The 18,616-nt window shown below is 45.7% G+C and overlaps 2 protein-coding genes across 2 annotated transcripts in view; one reads left to right on the top strand and one right to left on the bottom strand.

The window, feature by feature from the left end:
* BCO1 (beta-carotene oxygenase 1) overlaps nt 1–18,616 on the top strand; it is a 90,683-nt gene that overhangs the window by 15,124 nt on the left and 56,943 nt on the right. Inside the window, exons 8-9 of the mRNA XM_068527572.1 lie at nt 9,134–9,259; nt 16,994–17,144. The gene's annotated coding sequence lies outside the window, so the exon portion shown is untranslated. The remainder of the gene's footprint in view (nt 1–9,133; nt 9,260–16,993; nt 17,145–18,616) is intronic.
* LOC137752350 (polycystin-1-like protein 2) overlaps nt 1–18,616 on the bottom strand; it is an 81,607-nt gene that overhangs the window by 59,348 nt on the left and 3,643 nt on the right. The window contains 4 exon segments of the mRNA XM_068527086.1: nt 1,139–1,368; nt 9,748–9,895; nt 12,310–12,420; nt 16,948–17,126. Of these exon segments, the coding sequence (XP_068383187.1) occupies nt 1,139–1,368; nt 9,748–9,895; nt 12,310–12,420; nt 16,948–17,126 (668 nt within the window).

The raw sequence follows: 18,616 nt of genomic DNA, 5'->3' as shown, positions 1-18,616 counted from the left end.
GTTGCTGCTGATGGTGTTGATGTAAGCCCTCTGAGAACAGGAGCCCTGACTTGCACGTTTATTGCTGCCTCCCCCCATACCTGACAAAGAGTAGTCACTCAGTTATATTTGTAGAATGAAAAAAGATTATCTTAAGTTTTTCCAGGTGCACCTAGCAAGCCATCTTCAACCAACAAGCACACCAGAACAGAAAGGAGCCCCAAGCACTGTGTTTAAAGTCCCGTTGTAGATCCATGAAGTTACCGCTCTGAGAGAGGCTCCGGGTGGTAAGAGGTTGGACTGAGACATGTCCTCACCTCCACAGCTCTGTGCCACTCAGTTTATATCAACAGGCCTCTGTCCAGATCTCAGACTGGACCTGTGCCTTGAGGAAAGATACTGCCTTCGGTGAGGATGGGAGAGTCTCTATTGACAGAAGGGGTGATATTCAAAATATTTAACAACTGAAACTGCATGGGCACCAGCTAAGTAGAATGATGTTCTGATAAATCAGAATGGACACTGACCAATCCGAATGGATGCTGTGACCAATTAGAATGGACGTTGTGACCAGTGAGAAATACTGCTATGACCAATCAGAATAGATGCCATGACAAAGCAGAATGGATACCTTGACCAATCAAAATGGACATGATGGCCAATCAGAAGGGCCTCTGTGACCAATCAGAAGAGAAGCTGTGAGCAATCAGCATGGACACCAGCCATAGCAGCTGCTGCAGTTGATTATCAGCCCTAACTGGGGGCAACGTGATTGTGTCAAGCTGGTCAGTGCTGGCTGTGCTGAGATTCACATTCCCCCAACAGGGAATGGCTTGGAAGTCCAAGTCTTGTGATGGGACTAGGGGTGTGCAAATGGTCTTCAGAAGGCTGGTTGCTCTCACTAGCTTACTAGCCTTGTGACTTCGGCCAGATTTCTCAACCTTCCTTCCATTTCTTCCCCCGTAAAATGTACTGGGCGGGCTACTATATAAAGCACTTAGACCAGTTCCTGGTATACACTAGGTGCTAAATAAATGAATGGCTAAGAAACTAACTCCATAAGTGATTGCTGTTAGTATTTACTGAAGCCTGGGAGCTGGATGGATAGATCGGGGGCAAATCAAGGTTGCCCTGACCTTGACCATTTCTGCAGACTCACCTCCATCAAGCTCCACCTGAATCCGCAGAGGGTCCCTGAAGACTGCCCAGCAGAGGGGGCTGGTTCCTGATGTGGAGAGGCCAGAACACCCAGTCTCACAGAGCGTCTCCATCTTGTCCCACATCGTCACTTGCTTCTGAGCTATCACGTTCCACTCGCTGGTTGTACACTCGGCAAACACAGTGAATCCCCCAGGGGCTGTGAACTGGTGGAAAACACTGCTGGACAAACTGCCAGCAACGGTCAGAAACGTTACCAGTGTTGGGCTCACACACACGCGCATTCACACGTGTGCATGTGTGCATTCCCACCACACATCTCCCCCGCTCTGCAAAGATGAAAAGCAATGAAGAAAAAGATGGTACACGACCAAGCCACACTCTCCGTGTTTGTGAAGGTTACACTGAGACTCCTGGAGCAGGTGAGAAATGGAAGAAATAGCTCTGACTAACTAGGGAGTCGAATACTTGGCTGCAAGTCCATTGTCTGCCATTTTCTCCCTCTGTGGCTCATATACACCCCCTCTCTGGGCCTTCTTGCTTCATCTGTAAAATACTATGCCCCAGCCTACCTTTCTGAGCCTTGTTTTCCCCATTTGTAAAATGGGATGAGTCCAAACATATCAAAATTGTGAGTATGTTTTGCTTCTCATTTTCCCGAGGGGACTAATTTAAAATCTCTCAAATGGCCCCAAAAGATTCATGTGACCTCCCCTCCTGTCCTCCTCCTCAGCTCCTGCCACACTCCCCTTCTATAACCATACTGGTAGCTCAGACCTCTCTCCAGTCCATAGAACATGTCACTCCTTCTCCACCCCAAGGCCCATAAGTGTGCGCTCTTTACAGGGAGGCCTCTTGCCCATCCCTTTGCTCATACTCTTGCTCTTCCTTCAGTTCTCAGCTTAAACCTCACCTCCTCAGGGGCGGCTCCTTAGATTCCCTTTATAACCGCCATAGCTTTGCTGCTTCTCCTAGGAGACACTCACCCCTTTTGTGCTCGCTTATCCACTGTCATTCTTCCCTGTGGGGCTGTCAGCGCAGACAGTGTCTGTCAAGTTCTCCCTTCATAGCTGGCATCTAGCACAGAGCCTAGCACATAGTGAGGGCTTGAGAAATAGTTTACAAATGGATACAGTTGTGAAAAAGCTTGGAGAACAGTAACCTGATTCTTGGTGCCGGCCAAGATGGAGTTAGCCCACTATAGCCTATTTCTTCCATTAATTACAACTAGAAACCTGGGCAGAACACAAAAAGAAACTACCCAAGGACTCTGAAAAGTAAAAAACAGTAGGCAGATTGCAGGTGAAAGTCAAAAATTTAAGAATCATCCATAAAGACGGGAGTTTCCTGTTTTCTTTCTGGGGTTTGTGTGTGTGTGTGTGTGTGTGTGTGTGTGTGGTTTTGTTTGTTTAATCTCCTTTATCTCTTGACTTTGTCCCGAGGGTAGTCTGGGTCATGGTACTGCACAGTGAGTAAAGAAAACAAAAACCCCAAGAGAAACACCCTCTGTTTAGCTAGAGAACCAGAAAAAGGGCCCCAGTGAGTCTGAGACTACAGAGGAAATACCCATTTTTGTTTTGTGTTGGTTTTTTTTTTTCTCTCCTGTACCTACCCCAGCCTGTCCTCTCTCTTGGAGCCTCACTGACTGTGTGGGGTGATGCAGACCCCAAAATCCCTAAGAGAAAACCGATCTTTCTATCCAGAGGATCCATGGAAAGGGGCCTGTGGGAGCTGGAGATTGTGGCGAAAGTCCTGAAAAGGAGAGATGGAGAGAAGATGATTCCCTAATTCTGTGTATGGCCCAGCATGAATCATGAGTTCACCCAGAAACTGCGCATGTGCAGGACAGACCCAAAGAAATATAGCAAAGGCCTCATGGACTAAAGTACAACATAAACCAGCACCCCGAGTGGCACATGAATGGAACAGACCCTGACGGCTTTGGAAACTGAACTGGAATGGGAACCACTGCTCACAGAAGGCAAGTCAGAATGTGTGGTCTGAACCTAACTGGGTTGGTTGCCTGCTAAAACAAAACAAACAGACAAGAAAAAATTAACATTTTCCAGAGTATTTTTAAAAGGACCCAGAGTGTCAGAACCTACTACCTAAAATGTTCAGAATATAATCCAAAATTGCCTGATACACAAAGAACCAGGAAAATGTGGCCAAATTTCAAGGGAAAACATAATCAGTAGATGTCAGCCCTGAGGTGACTCAGATATTAAAATATCAAAGACTTTAACCCAACTATTATAACTATGCTCCATGAAGTAAAAGGAAACCCTCTTGAAATGAATGGAAAGCTAGACGTTCTCAGCAGAGAAACAGAAACTATTAAAAAGAGCCAAATGGAAATTTTAGAAATGAATAACACAACGTCTGAAATAAAAGATTCATTGGTTGGATGCAATAGCAGAATTGAGATGGCAGAGGGAAAAGTCAGTGAGCTTGAAGACAGAGCAAGAGAAATTATCCAATCTAAAGAACATAGAGAAAAAAATATTAAAAATTAAAAAATGAGGGCTTCCCTGGTGGCGCAGTGGTTGAGAGTCTGCCTGCCAATGCAGGGGACACGGGTTCGAGCCCTGGTCTGGGAGGATCCCACATGCCGCGGAGCGACTAGGCCCGTGGGCCACAACTGCTGAGGCTGCGCGTCTGGGGCGTGTGCTCCGCAACAAGAGAGGCCGTGACGGTGAGAGGCCCGCGCAGTGCGATGAAGAGTGGCCCCCGCTTGCCGCAACTGGAGAAAGCCCTCGCACAGAAACGAAGACCCAACACAGCCAAAAATGATAAATAAAATAAATAAATAGATAGTCACTCACCAATTAAAAAAAAAAAAAAAATTAAAAAATGAGCAGAATGTCAGCAATCTGTGTAACAATATCTAAAAGTAAAACATTTGTATTATTGGAGCACCAGAGAGAAGAAAGAGGTTGCTGTAGAAAAATATATTTGAAGAAATAATGGCTGAAAACTTTCCAGATTTGGCAAAGCACATAAATTTAAAGATTCAAGAAGTTCTGTGAAACCACAAGTGTAAAAAACAAACAAACAAAAACAAAACAAAACAAAAAAAACCTTAAAACCTTGCCCACACATATAGTGAAGTGCTGAAAATTGAAGATAAAAAAATCTTGAGATCAGTCTGAAAAAAAAATGATACACTACATGTAGAGAAAACAGTGATTTGAATGACTGTAGATTTCTTTGGAAACTGGAGGTCAGAGACAGTGAATGACATCTTCAAAGTGTTGAAAGAAAAGAGCTGTCAACACATAATTCTATAGCCAGCAAAAATATCTTCCAGGAATTAAAGCAAAATAAAGACATTCTCAGGAATAAAGAAATTCTGTAAGAGACTTTGTTGCTGTAAAATCTACTTTAAAAGAAATGCTTGGGCTTCCCCAGTGGCTCAGTGGTTAAGAATCTGCCTGCCAATGCAGTTCTAGCCCTGGCCCAGGAAGATCCCACATGCCGTGGAGCAACTAAGCCCATGTGACACAACTACTGAGCCTGTGCTCTAGAGCCCATGAGCCACAACTACTGAGCCCACGCGCCACAACTACTGAAGCCCATGAGCCTAGAGCCCGTGCTCCACAACAAGAGAAGCCACCGCAATGAGAAGCCCGCGCACTGCAACGAAGAGTAACCCCCGCTCGTCACAACTAGAGAAAGCCCGTGCGCAGCTACAAAGACCCAATGCAGCCAAAAATAAATAAATAAATAAATAAATTTATTTATTTAAAAAAAAAAATGAAAAAGGACATCTGAAGGAAGTTTTTCCAGCTGAAGGGAAATGATATCAGAGGGAAACTCGAAACTTCAGGAATGAAGGGAGAGTGCAAGAAAAGGTAAATATCTTGGTAAATGTAGCCTATTTTTCTCCTCTTAAGTTCTTTAATATATGTATGACTGTTGAAAGGGCTTTTCAATGTATGTAAACGTCCCACAATTGACAATTACAACATAAAAGATGGCAGGCAAAGGAAACTATATGCTGGTAAGGCCATAACATTTTTTTTTTTTAGGTAAAAAAGTTCATGTAACATTTTACCTGAAGTGGAAAATATTAACTCTAAGTAGACTGTGAAAGGTTAGATATGTATATTGTAATCCCCAAGGAAACTATTTAAAAAGTAATACAAAGAAAAACAACCAAAAAAGCCAATAGATAAGCTAAAATGGAATGCTGAAAATATTCAAATAATCCAAAAGAGGGGAAGAAAGGAGAGGAACAGGGGGAAAATAAACAGAGGGTGCAAACAGAACACAAATAACAAAATAGTAGACCTAAATCTAACTATATCAATAATTACATTAATTGTAAACAGTCTAAACATACCAATTATCATGCCAGATGAGATTTTAAAAAACCAAGACTCAACTGTATGCTGTCTATAAGATGCCCACTTTAAATATGACAATATAGATAGGTTAAAAGTAAAAGGATGGTTGTATAGCACAGGGGACTCTACTCAGTGCTCTGTGGTGACCTAAATGGGAAGGAAATCCAAAAAAGGGGGGATGTATGTATACGTATGGCTGATTCACTTTGCTGTGCAGTAGAAACTAACACAACATTGTAAAGCAACTATACTCCAATAAAAATTTTGAAAAAATAATCACTTTGAGAAAACAATAACAGTTAACAACAACAAAAAAGAAGTAAAAGGATGGAAGAAAGATGTAACAGCAAACGCTAATCAAAAGAATGTTGGAGTGGCCATTATTAATATCAAACCATGTCGATTTCAGAACAAGAAAACTAACGGTAGAAATGTGAAGATGACCTTGAATCCTACCTGTTTTTCAGCAATCTGTCTGGAAGAAGCAATTTATTCCATTCTCTAAACTCTGGTGCCAAGTGAAATTGCCCAGGACTAAAAAGCAGAGAAGTGGATTTTTCTTGATTTGTCTCCCAGTGATCTCACCCAAGAGAGAAGAGTGCAAAGTGGTTTAGTAACTGCTGCCAACAAAGAGAAGCTGTGCTTGGAGTACAAAGCAATGGAGACAACAACTTAAATTTAATGATCCTATGACCCAGGAATTCCACTCCTGGGTATAAACCCAACAGAAATGTGTACATATGTGCATGAAAAGACATGTACTAGAATGTTCACAGCTGCACAAGTTGTAGTAGTACAAATGGGAAACCACCCCAATGCGTATCAACACTAGAATGGATAAGTTGAGGAATATTCATACAACAGAATGTTATATAGCAGTGAGAAAAAAGAAATCACAGTTATACACAGCAATATGCATGAATCTCAAAAACATACTTACTGAGCAGAAGTAAGACACAAGAGAAAATATACTTTACGCTTCTATTTATATAATTTTCAAACACAGGTCACAGTAATCGATGATGTTAGAAATCAGTATCCTTGTGGGGGTGCGGCCCGTGGAGGATTTCTGGGTACTGGGTCATGTTCTGTTTCTTGATGTAGGTGCTGGTTACATGGATGTGTTTATTGTATAAAAATTAATTGAGCTGTATCTTTTTGTGCAGTTTTCTATACATATCTTATGCCTCAATAAAAAGTTTAAAAATTAGTTCAAAATTCCATCACTTACTGATTTGTATACACTGCTTTGATACTTGACGTGAATGTGATACAATTTAATGGGAGGTCCCCCAGACTCAGCTCTGTCCAGAGGTGACTCTAAAATAAAGACCCAAGAATTACGGCAATACCCAGATCTGTCAGTAGGTGGCGCTGAATTACCCAACGCTGGACTTGGACAAATTTCACTTTATTCAAATTGTCTCTATAGGCACATAATATAATTTCAGAAATGTAGAAAGTTTCCCACGACAAACAGAGAAACAAAAAAGCTTGCCATGCAAATGAACACAAGACATGGGAAGTGCAAGGCTAGAAGGAGCTTTTAAAGGAGAAATCCTTTGACGTCTTACGCTGTTTCTATTTGAGGTTGAATCCTATCCATTAGCTCATGTGATTTATCTAGGATGGAGATGGAGTCTGATTTGAAAAATCCACCTCTTAGCCTAATGAGGAGTTAAGCAAAAGTAGGCGTCCATACAAACACATTTTAAAAAAGCATAGTGACGTTTGCACGAAGTATGTGACTTCTGTATACTTGAAATTCATGCTATTTCTCACACTGTAAACTGAGTTCTGAGGCTGCTAGTGCTGATAAGAAAGCATCAGAAATATATCTCCCAATGTTAATAAAAATGATAGCAGAAGGTGAGTGGGTGGTTTCAAGGTCTAACAGATCTTTAAAGTAGACAAAATTGGGTTATTGGCTTGGAGTGATGGTGGAGGGTATCACCATCTATTTCTTTCGAAAGAGAAAAATAAATGCAGTAGCTTTCACTTACAGCAAATGGCCCAGAGGGTTTGCAAACGTAAAGCATTGTTTATTGCTCTTTCTCTTAGATTATGAAAACATTTAATCACACAGAGAATTCCAGAGAGTAATATGATAAACAACCTTGGACTCACCATCCAGAGTGGACAAATATTTGCATTTTGTCCCATTTGCTCCAGTTTTTAACTACATTTGTATATTACTGAAATGTCCTTGTGTAACTAAAGAACTTAGCAGGGCTACAGTCAGTCAATTTTGACTTATGCCAAATGCAATTTGTATAAAATTTGGGGGCTGAAAGATTGTGTAACTTAGCATTTCTTGTTTTATTGATGAAATGGTAGCAAACGGGAAGAAACCTGCAGAATAATGCCATGGGTATTTCTATCACTTAAACCTTTTTTTTCTCCAAAGCAACTTCATATATAATTTCTCATTTTACTCTGTGAAACAGTTAAGATCGCCATCAATATAAATGTGATAGGGAAGGAAATGGAAACCCAGAGATTGTACAACTCTGGGTCTCACATCATATCTGGGATAAGAACCCCAGCCTCTGGACACATTTTATTTTGCGGCATGGCACAACGCCTGAGACCCCAGAGGACTTCTGGGTTTGAGACCCGCACTCACTGGATCAGATTTGGACTGTGGACCGGGTTGGCCCCTGGGTTGCCCCAGCCCACCCAGGCCTTCTGGGAATGGCAGGCACCCACAGGGCTGGATTCAGAACCTCTAGCCCACACAGAGTAGAACCAGAGATGTTTCAGGGTTAGGAGAGGTGCTTATGGGCCTCCATGATTTCCCTGGGGATCCTTGATTTCCCTGAAATGAGCCAGATGCCAAGGAGGATCTGGAACTGATGGGGCACCCCTTCAGCTGGGGCACCCAGCAGGGTAGAATGGAGCTTACTCCAGGCCCAGGTAGGACTTTGAAATGTTATGAATTGTGTTCAGCTGCCATCAGCTTGGGGAGCTACTCTTCCCTGGAGGATGCAGCGTCTGGTGCCCTTGGGCGCCGTTGCTGCATGCTGTGTTCTCCACCAGGGCCTAAGAGCCTAAGAGCCTGAGCTTTGATTCCAGGCAGTCCTGGCTTGCCTGGCTATGCTGTCACTCACCAGCTGCGTGGCTTGGGCAACGCTACTGGACCTCTTTAAGCCTCAGTAGCTTTGTCCGTAAAACAAGATGATTATGTAGTTCAGCACTGTCCAACAGAAACTGTGTGAGCCACGTGTGTCATTGTAAACTTTCTAATGGTCACACTGAAAAAAGTGAGAAGGAGCAGGTGAAATTAATTTAAAAAAATTATTTCCTTAATCCCAATAGATCCAAAATACTATCATTTCAATGTATAATCAGTATCAAAACATCACTTAGTGAGATATTTTCCATTCTTTCACGGGAAGGGAGCTACATCTTCAATATCCCACGTGCATTTACATTTACAGCACATCTCAGTTGAGAGTAGCTGTATTCCAAGGGCCCAGTAGCTCATATGGTGAGTGGCTGTTATTCAGGACAGCATAGGTCCTGCTCGTGGGGTTGTTGTGAGGATTAAGTGAGATTGGGTGTGAAAGCTGCTTAGCTGGACTGTTATTAATATTGCTACTATTATTTTTATTATCCTTATCAACAAAAAACATTCGTACACCCAGGTGAGCGTTGTCTTCACCCCGTTACTGACTCCTTGGACAGTGACTCAGGGGAGATTCCACAGAGCCGAGCTAAAAGGACCCAGCTCTCCATGACTATTTGAGTGACCTTCTCCATTGAGAAAATCTGTGAGCACCATTCCTCCCATTTCCGTATGTATGCACCTTTGTACTGTGACTCTGCCTCTCCTTCCACCAACAGGTGGAGACTATTTCTCCACCTGTTCAATCTGGGCTTGGCCATGGAACTTGCTTTGGTCAATGGGACATTAGAAAATGTGACACAAGTAGTGATTTGAAAAATGCTTGCACGTTGGGCCTTGCTTTCACTCCCTGCTGGAAACTCTTCTGCCACCATGCAGATGAGCCCAGGCTAGCCTGTTGCGTGATGAGTGGCACATGCCACTAGCTGACATCCAGCTAACTGCCAGACAAAAGAATGAGGCCTTCCTAGGCCATCCAGCTGAGCTAGTCCAGGCAAGAAAAGACACCTAGCTGATCCAAAGAACCATGAAAAATTATAACTATTATTGTAAGTCACTAAGTTTTGGGGTGTTTTGTTATGCAGCAGAAACTGACTGATACATTTTTACTCAAGGCTCAGAAATTCCTCTTACCTTGTGGGGTAGTAGGGGTAGAAAGTGTGGCCATCCCCCATATTAATTATACAGGACAGGTTTCCAATGTAGGGAGAGAAGAACCATGTAAGGGAGATGGTGACATTGTCAAAGATGAAACTCTTATTGGACACTGTCAGCTTCAGGCCTGCAGATCAAAACTCAAAATACCATTTGCCGTTGCAAAGCAGATGTTTCTGTTTAAAACCTACTCTCTTCTATCTACCTGACCTTTATCTTCAGTGGGGCTTTTAAAGTTTTAAAAATTTTATTTTTACTTTTTAAAGTTCTTTTGAACTTTATTTTTCATTCCTAGGTAATACATGACCCAGATACAGAATTTGAAATGTACAAAAGGGTCTACAGTGAAAAGAAAGCCCTCCCCCACTGCTACCCCTCAGTCCCCCAGTTCTGCTCCCCAGAGGCAGCCATTGTTACCAGTCTCCTGGGTCTCCTTCCAGAGATACCTACACACTCACAAGCATGTACATACTTTTCTATTTATACAAATGGTGCTCTGTTCACTATTTGGCACCTTCCATTTTTTTCGCTTAGTGTATTTTGGAGATGTTCTATATGAATTCAGTTAGAGCTGCCTTATACTCTTTAATAGCTGCACAATGTACCCTAATTTATTTAACCAGGATCCATTGATTGTCTAAATGTATTTTATAACGTTTAAAAAGGCAAAAGGCAAAGCACCTTTAGGAAAATCTCCTTGGCTAGGGTGGCTGATGAATCATTGTTAGCAATTTAGTGCACATTAAATTTTACAAATTTGAGCTTCACAAGTTGGCCTGGAGGATGGGGTGAGGGGTAGAATTTGTGGTGGTTCACCCAGCCATGGGCTGATTGGTGCAGCACAATCTTTTGGTTTCTGACTTAAATGAGAAGGGAAAATATGTAAGAAGCTGAATGCAAATGAAAAGGACTTTCTTGAGATGGTCCGAAAGCCACTGTGGTTCTGATTGGTACTGATTCATGATCATCCGAGGAAACTCAGGATGCAGCAGGCCCTTCTGGGCACAGAGGCAGGAGGTTGGGGGCAGGGGATACTGCTGGATGAAGTCCTTCCCTTCAGAAATCAGAAACTGATGGTGATCAGAACACACTGATTCAAAAGGGACAAGATATTTGAAATCAAAGTCAGGACAGAAAATCTGGTCCATATGGTAGCCAGACCCAACTCACCCCATAGCCCTAAGCTACCCGTCTGTCTGATGACAGCAAGGCTGCAACTGGCAGATCTCCAAGGGCACCCTTTGTCCAGGAGCAAAACCACCTAATGGAAAGTGCTGCCAGACCATGTGGCCTCTCTTCCCAGAAAATAGAACAAGACACCCTGCTCACTCTTATTCCACCCAAGTGTGTTCTGCAAACTAGTGCCACCCCACCTTCCTGCACCCTCTCCTCCGTGTAGCCCTCCTCCTCCTGTCCCCAAGGACCCCGCTCTCCTGGATGGCCCCTGGGGACCCCAACCTTCCCTGACTCATCTTTCCCCTTCAGAGCTCCTTGAACCATTACTCACGGACTCGGTAGAATTTGCCGTTCTGACCGATCAATTGGTTGGACAATGGCATAATGTGGTGTCCCAGCTTGAGGGGAAATTTGCACTCACACTGTTACAGGAATGAACTCGATACAGCCATCTTGGAGGGTAATGTGGCCATGTCTACTAACATTTAAAATGCACGTACTCTGTGACCCAGCATTTCTGCTACTAGGGATCTCTCCTCTAAAAATAATCCCAGGCGCACGTCAAGATATATGCACAAGAACGCACAAGAGATCACTGCAGAGTGATCCATAACGACAAAAACTCAGAAGCAACCAAAATGTCCATCAAGAGGGGAACGGGTTAAATAAATTTTGACATAATCTTATGATGGGATACTATGCAGTCATTAAAAGAATAAGGTAGTGACTTGGAGAGATGTCTAGGATATATTATTAAGTGAAAAAAATTGAGTTGTAGACATATACATCTATACAGTCACACACAGCCATGTCTATGAAAACACTTTAAAAAGCAGGGAAGAATTTATTCTAAACAAGAGTAGTTTCTTTATGAGGAATAGAATTGTAGAATTGAAGGGAGGGATTCTTCCTTCTTGATTTATAAAGCTTTTATAAATTCTGGTAATATGGGTTATTTTTATGGTTTTTTAGATTTGTAAAAGCCCCTGTGCATTCTAAAATGGCAGTCTACAGGGAGGGTGGTGGTTGAGTGGGTATGGCATGTGGGAATCCTTCCAATCAAGTAATCTTGGTTTTGTCTGTTGTGTTTATTGGGTCACCCCATGAGATTTAATTTGAAGGGTCCTGGGGTTAAAACAGTTTTTTTTCAACTTCCGGCTTGATGGCTTGTTTTGCAACTGAACCTCCAATGCTTTACCCTGCGGCTAAGCCAGGTGGGGAGGGCAAGCCACAGGGCAGCAGTTTTGGGCGAGGAGGTCTCTTAGTGCTGAGCAGATCCACCCCCATGGATAGCTGCTCCCTCGGCTCCAAGGAGGGCTAGAGACAAGCAGGGAATTCCCACACCCAGGCGAGCTGGGGACTCACCTTCCCGGCACTGGTGCTGCACCCACAGGTAACTGCCCCGGCTGGGGCACAGGTCTCCAAAGTAGGTCCCATCTGCTGCCACCTGGCAGGCCTGCAGCCCCTGGCACTGGCCTGGGAGGCACCCACATCCCAGCGGAAGCAGAAACCGTGTGAAGGACATTAAGGGGTAGGGTCAGACAGAGATGAGTGACCTCGCATTCGTTCATTCACCCACCATCCCCCCAACAAGTACCTGCTGGTATCTACTGAAGACGGGGCACTGAGCCCGGTGCTGGGGGAGAAACAAGTAGGATTCCTGCCCTCAAATATCTCAGGGTCCAGCACAATGGTTCCCAAACTTCGGAATACCAGAACCCCCTGGAGGGCTTGTGAAGACACAAATTTCCAGACCCTGATTCTGATTCAGTAGATTTGGAGGGCAGCTTGAGAATTTGCTTTTCTAACAAACTTCCAGGAGATGTCGATGCTGCTGGCCCAGGGACCCCACTTTGAGAACCACTGGTCCAGTGGCATCTACTCAGATGGTCTAAGGTAGAAACCTACACCCTGAGAACTGGCAAAGAGGGCACAAGATTAGGAACCCTGAGTCTGCCAGGGGCACCAGGTGCCCACAGGAGGGAGGAGTGTGGAGACCCCAGGCCAGAAGCTTCAGGGTCATCCCAACACCCGTTCCCTCCGCCCATGGAGACGTAATAGATGCCTACAGAGAGGCCTGGAGAAGGGACAGGCAGGTGCTGTGGCCCTGGTTCCCTCCTTGGCTTGAGAGCATCCTATGGCTCTGCCCTGCACTACATCACTTTCCTTGTTGTCTTTCGCATCTTAGAAACCCATGCTTGCTCCAGGCTTTGGCATACTTAAATGCTCTTTTCCTGTCCGGTTGCTTAGTCAGGCAAGCCCCACCCCCTCCTCAGATGCTCTTCTGGCCCTGGTTCCTCCCCAGCTGTTATGGTTTTGTGTCCCCCTCACCCGGTTTTTAGCCATGGGCCGATGACTCCTTGATCTATGTCTCTTGTTTAGCTCTCTCTTGAGTTCCTATCCTGTATGTCCAATTGTCTACACAGCATCTCCACTTGGACGTCACAGGGCACCCCAGGCTTCTCATATCCTGAAATGAGGTCTTGATCTCTGATTTGGGTTGAAGTGTGTCCCCTCTAAAAGGTGTCTTGAAGTCCTAACCTTTGTTACCTGTGAATGTGAGCTTATTTGGAAACAGGGTCTTTGCAAACATAATCAAGTTAAGATGAGGTCATTAGGGTGAGCCCTTAATCCAGTATGACTGCTGTCCTTTGGACACAGAGACAGGGCATGTGAAGTTGGAAGCAGAGATTAGAGAGATGCACCTACAAGGGTTTGTGGCCAAGCATTGCCGACATATACCGGATGCTAGAAGAGGAAAGGAAGGGCTCTCCCCTGCAGGTTTCGGAGGTAGAGAAGTCCAGCTGACACCTTGATTTTGGACTCAGCCTCCAGACTGCAAGAGAATGTGTTTCTGTTGTTTTAAGCCACCCAGTTTGTGGTACTTGGTAAGGCAGCCCTAGGACATGAATACAATCTGCCTCCTCCACCTTTGCCACCAGCTGCTCCTCCCCCAGCCTCTCCTCTCAATGCCAGGGTCATCCTGGACTCCCATCATTGACAAGTCCTGTCAGTACTTCCTTCTGTTTCTGGAATCTGTCCATTTCTCTCCATCTGCATTGCCCTCCAGCCTCCAGCCTCTCTCACCTGGGTTTCTGGCATCAGCCTCCCTTGTTTGGATTCACAGCAGCCTTCAGGCAGCTTTAAAATACACCTGGCCGTGATCCTCCCCTGCTCAAAACCCTCCAGTGCCTCCCCAACATCCTGGGGCTAGGGTCTGGGTTCCTCAGGCACTAGTGCCCCACCTCCCCCCGTGCTGAGTGCTTTGCAGTTCCCTGCACCTACCACGCTCTTCCTCGGACTTGCATGGGTTCTTCCCTCTCCCCAGAATACCTGTCCCCATTCACCCAGCTGTCCTTTTCCTGCGTGACTCCTATCATATCTTCAGGTCTCAGCTTAGATCTCACCTCTTCTGGGAAGGTGGCCAGCCCGTTGACCGTTGGCCCACAGATCCACCCTCACCCCACTTGGTTCCACGTTGCAGGGAACTACATTTCCCAAACTGCCCTGTACACTGGCAGGAACTGATGGAAGACTGAAGACGACGTATTAACTTCCAATGGCTGCTGTAACAAACTACAAAAACGTAGTGGCATAAAACAGCACATTTATTACCTCACCTTTCTGGAGGTCAGAGGTCTGGGTGGGCTCAGCTGGGCTCTGCTCAGGGTATCACAGGGCTGAAATCAAGGTGTCACAGAGGCTCTGGGGAGGAATCTACTCCCAGTCTCATTCTTCTTGTTGGCTGAATTCAGTTCCTTGGGACTGTAGGACTGAGGTCCCATTTCCTTGCTGGCTATCAGCTGGGACCATCCTAAGCTCTTAGAGGCCTCTCTCCAGTCCTCCCATGTGACCCCCTGTCTCTCAGAGCTGGGAGTGAGGCATCAGATCTGTCTCATACTTGAATCTCACTGACTTCTCCAACTGCCACACCTCTCGTATGCTTCTAGCCAGAGAGAATTCTCTGCTTTGAGGGGCTCAGGTGATTAGATTGTACCCACTTGGATAATCCAGGATAATCTCCCTATTTTAAGATTATCAACCATAATTACATGTACAAAGACCCTTTTGCCACGTACGTTAACATATTCATGGGCATGGCATCTCATCATACCCGCAGTTCCAGGGATTAGGGTGGGAATTTGGGGGTTCAAAGTCTGCCTGCGCCAGATGGGAAGAGGTACAGGGCAGGGTGCTTTTTGCCCTCTCTCTCACCACATCTCCTCCACAGCTCCAGCTCCCTCTGGCCAGTCCCTCCCTCCGTGGTCCTTGCTCCCACAGGGCAGATCATGGTTCTAGCACCTGCCGGGTGGCCCTGACTTCTGGTTTTGGTGTGACATTCCCCCATGGTTGTCCCTCCAGCCCTTTGGGGTGGTAGCGGCTTTCCGCTCCTCTAATCTCAGGGTTGGATCATCATCCCCTATTTGGCTTCTCAGCACTTCCATGACTTGGGTAACCAATTCCCCGCATTAAATTCCCTCTGTTGGAAGACCTAGCATGATTTCTGTTTTCCTGCTGGGACCCAGTTTGCTATACCCCTCAGTGTGAGATCTGTACCCTACTAGGTGCATCCACAGCACTAGACTACAATCTCCAAGAGAGAGGGAATGTTTTGTTTTGCTTTGTTTTTGTTCACTGCTCTATCTCCAGCACACAGAACAGTACCTGATACATAGCAGGTACAAAATGAGTCTTGCATGAGTAACTAAACAGCACCTTTTCTCCCTTCTGTGTGACATTGAGCACAGTGCTAGGTAATTGCCTGTATTTGTATCTGTCTCCCCATTAGACTGTGACATCTTCGAAGAACAGATTGTATTTGATTCATCCCTGCATCCAAAGAGCCCAAGATAGTGCATGGCACAATTTTGGTGCTCAATAAACGTCTATCAGCAAACTGACTGAATGAATGAGTGTTGGTGACGCTTAGGTACAAACAGACCCCCTGGGGCTCTGCCCAGATCTCCTCCAACCCTCCCCAAAAGGATGAAGGGCTCCTATCCAATGTGCCCTCTGGGTGTGGCTACAAGGTTTGGAAGCTTGCATCTGGGCCTTTGAGGAAATAGCCCACTGAGCTCCATCTGTGAGGGAGGCACACCCATCGGCCCGTCCAGCCCAGGCCTTTCCTCCTTGGGGGGCCACAGCCTCAGGAATGCTGGGGCAACGAGGCGAGCCAAAGAGAACCAACTGGCTGATTTCGGCATTTCTTTCCCCCACGCCTGCTCTAAGGGGAGCAGGGGTGATGTGGGTCAGACGTGGCGGGGAGAGGTGCAAGTTTCTTTCCAAGGGAGAATCCTTGTCACCAGACAAACGTGGCTCAGAGGCAGATTTAATCTGATTTAGAAAAATAAGACCCTAGAGAAACTCTCCCACATGAAGGAGAGATACCATCCAGAACAGGAGAGATACAACCTGGAACGTTTGTTTGTTTCAGGACTATTCATAATAGCAAGGATTAAGCAACAATCCGCACATCTCTCAATAGAGGAAAAGACAAACTATGATATAGTTACATAATAAATGAAACAAACTAGTACAACATGTATTAAGACAGATGATACGAATCTAATGTTTTATTCATTTCTGTAATGAGAGAATCTTAAGCAAATATGGCATAATGCTAAGATTTGACAAAGTTGGGTAGTGGGTCCAGGGGATTTCACTGAAATTTTTTTCATTCTTGTCTGTGCGTTTGAAGTATTTCGAAATTTTAAAAATTTAAATTAAAAAAAAAGAAAGCAACGTTTTTGCACCCAGTTGGGGTGGGGAGCAAAATGTCCACCTGACCCGTCGGGTGGGTTTGATGTCAGGTGAAGGGTGAGCCACGGCCCCCTTACTCCCCTGCTTGGTGCTGTGGGCAGACTGGCCAGTTTTTTCCTATATGATGGAGGCCCAAGGTCAGATATGAAGATTGTTCAATCCTTCCAGACCCCTTTGCTGGGCACAGGACACCAGGAAGTGCCCTGCACTTGCAGCCAGAGCTACAGAGCCCTTGGGCCCTACCTGCCACTTTGTCCTTGACACTGACCCAGCTGCATTCCTCCTCCAGGTCTGAGGGGTCCCCGGCGTCCTGGATGCAATAATGAGGAGTCTGGCGCCCATAGAAAGCATCCTGGATCTGGATCACCTCCCCTGAGCCACAGTGCATGGTGGCATTGAGGCTCTCGCAGGCCAGACTCTGGCTGACAGCTGTGGCAAAGGTAAGGTGACACCTTAGGAGGGCTTGTGGTCACAGATGGGCAAGTGGCCAGGTGATGGGAAGCAGAGGGGTCTCAGGGGTCAGGACTGTGAGATGCAAGGACACAGTGGGAGCTGACTCAGCAGGGGTGAGAAACAATGTGGTGGGCAAGAGCATGGCTCTGGGCCCAGACTGCCCAGGGTTAGGGCCAGCCCAGCCACACTCGGGCTGTGTGGTCTTCTGCAAGTTATTCAGCTTCTCCGTGCCTCCTCTTTATTGGGGGGGAGCCAATATCACACCCCATAGAGTCATTAGGAGGATCAAATGAGTCTGTACGTGTAGGGTCAGGGCTGTAAAAGTGGCAACTATCATTCCACCTGTTTCGAGTGCCTTCCCTGAGACTTATCTGAAAACAATGCCTGGCACATCATAGATGCTAAACAAGCATTTGTTGAATGCATGAGTGATTTCATTGAGTCTTCATACCAGTCCTGTGAGCTGCACTATTATCCTCCCCTGTGGTAACATCGGGCTCTGTGGGGTCACTGTGCTGAGACTCCACTCCAGCCCAGCTCCTGGCATGTGGTCTATGCTCAGTAAACATTTGTTGATAAAGAATGACCTGGCTCAGATGTGCACAGCAGAAAGTGGGAAACACTGGCTTCAGACTCAGGCCCGTCTGCCTGGTGGGACCGCCACAGGGCAGTGGTTGAGATCAAAATCTGTGTTCATTTCCTAATGGCTGCTGTAACAAATGACCACAAACTTAGTGGCTTAAACAGCACAAATTTATCTTCTTACAGTTATGGTCAGAAGTTCAAAATGGGCTTTACTGGGCTAATATCAAGGTGTGGGCAGGGCTGGTTCCTTCTGGAGCCTCTAGGGGAGAAGCTATTCCCTTGCCTTTTCCAGCTTCTAGAGGCTGCCCCTTCCTTCACCTTCAAAGCCAGCAGCACAGTGTCTCCCAGTCTCTCTCTCTGATCTTCGCGTCTCATCCCTGTCACCTCCCAGCTGTGTGGCCTTGGGCAAGGAACTTACCCTTTCTGAGCATCACCTTTCTTAGCTTTACCATGGGCCTGCGACAGAATGATGGAGGTATTTCTACTGTGTGATGAATAAGTGCACAGAGGCATGTACAGCTCAGTGCGTGGAACTCCTGCTGGATGTATGTTAGCACTTCCTAGTGTGACCTCGTGCCAGGGGCTGCAAGACCCTGGCGGCTGACGGTGCTGAGACAGGCTTGCAGTGGGGGTGGGGAAGGGGATGGGGCTTGAGTGGGAGCTTTGGTAAGAAGTGAGGAAGTTGCATAACCCACAGGTCCACAAAGCTTTCGAGTTTTCAGAATCGGCCAGGGAGGAAAGTTAAGCTTGCATGGCATCTATAAAGCTGAGCATGGGGGAGATAGAGCAGGGGTCCCAGTAAGTGTCTGAACCCAGACTGGGGCCTGGGCGCCAGAGTCTCCAATGAGGGGCTTAGAACCAGGGAAGGGACTGG

Source organism: Eschrichtius robustus, chromosome 19 (genome assembly GCF_028021215.1).
Source record: "Eschrichtius robustus isolate mEscRob2 chromosome 19, mEscRob2.pri, whole genome shotgun sequence".
NCBI classification, from domain to species: Eukaryota; Metazoa; Chordata; class Mammalia; order Artiodactyla; family Eschrichtiidae; genus Eschrichtius; species Eschrichtius robustus.
Note: the sequence above shows the minus strand (reverse complement) of the source record. Positions and strands in the feature narration are given on the sequence as shown.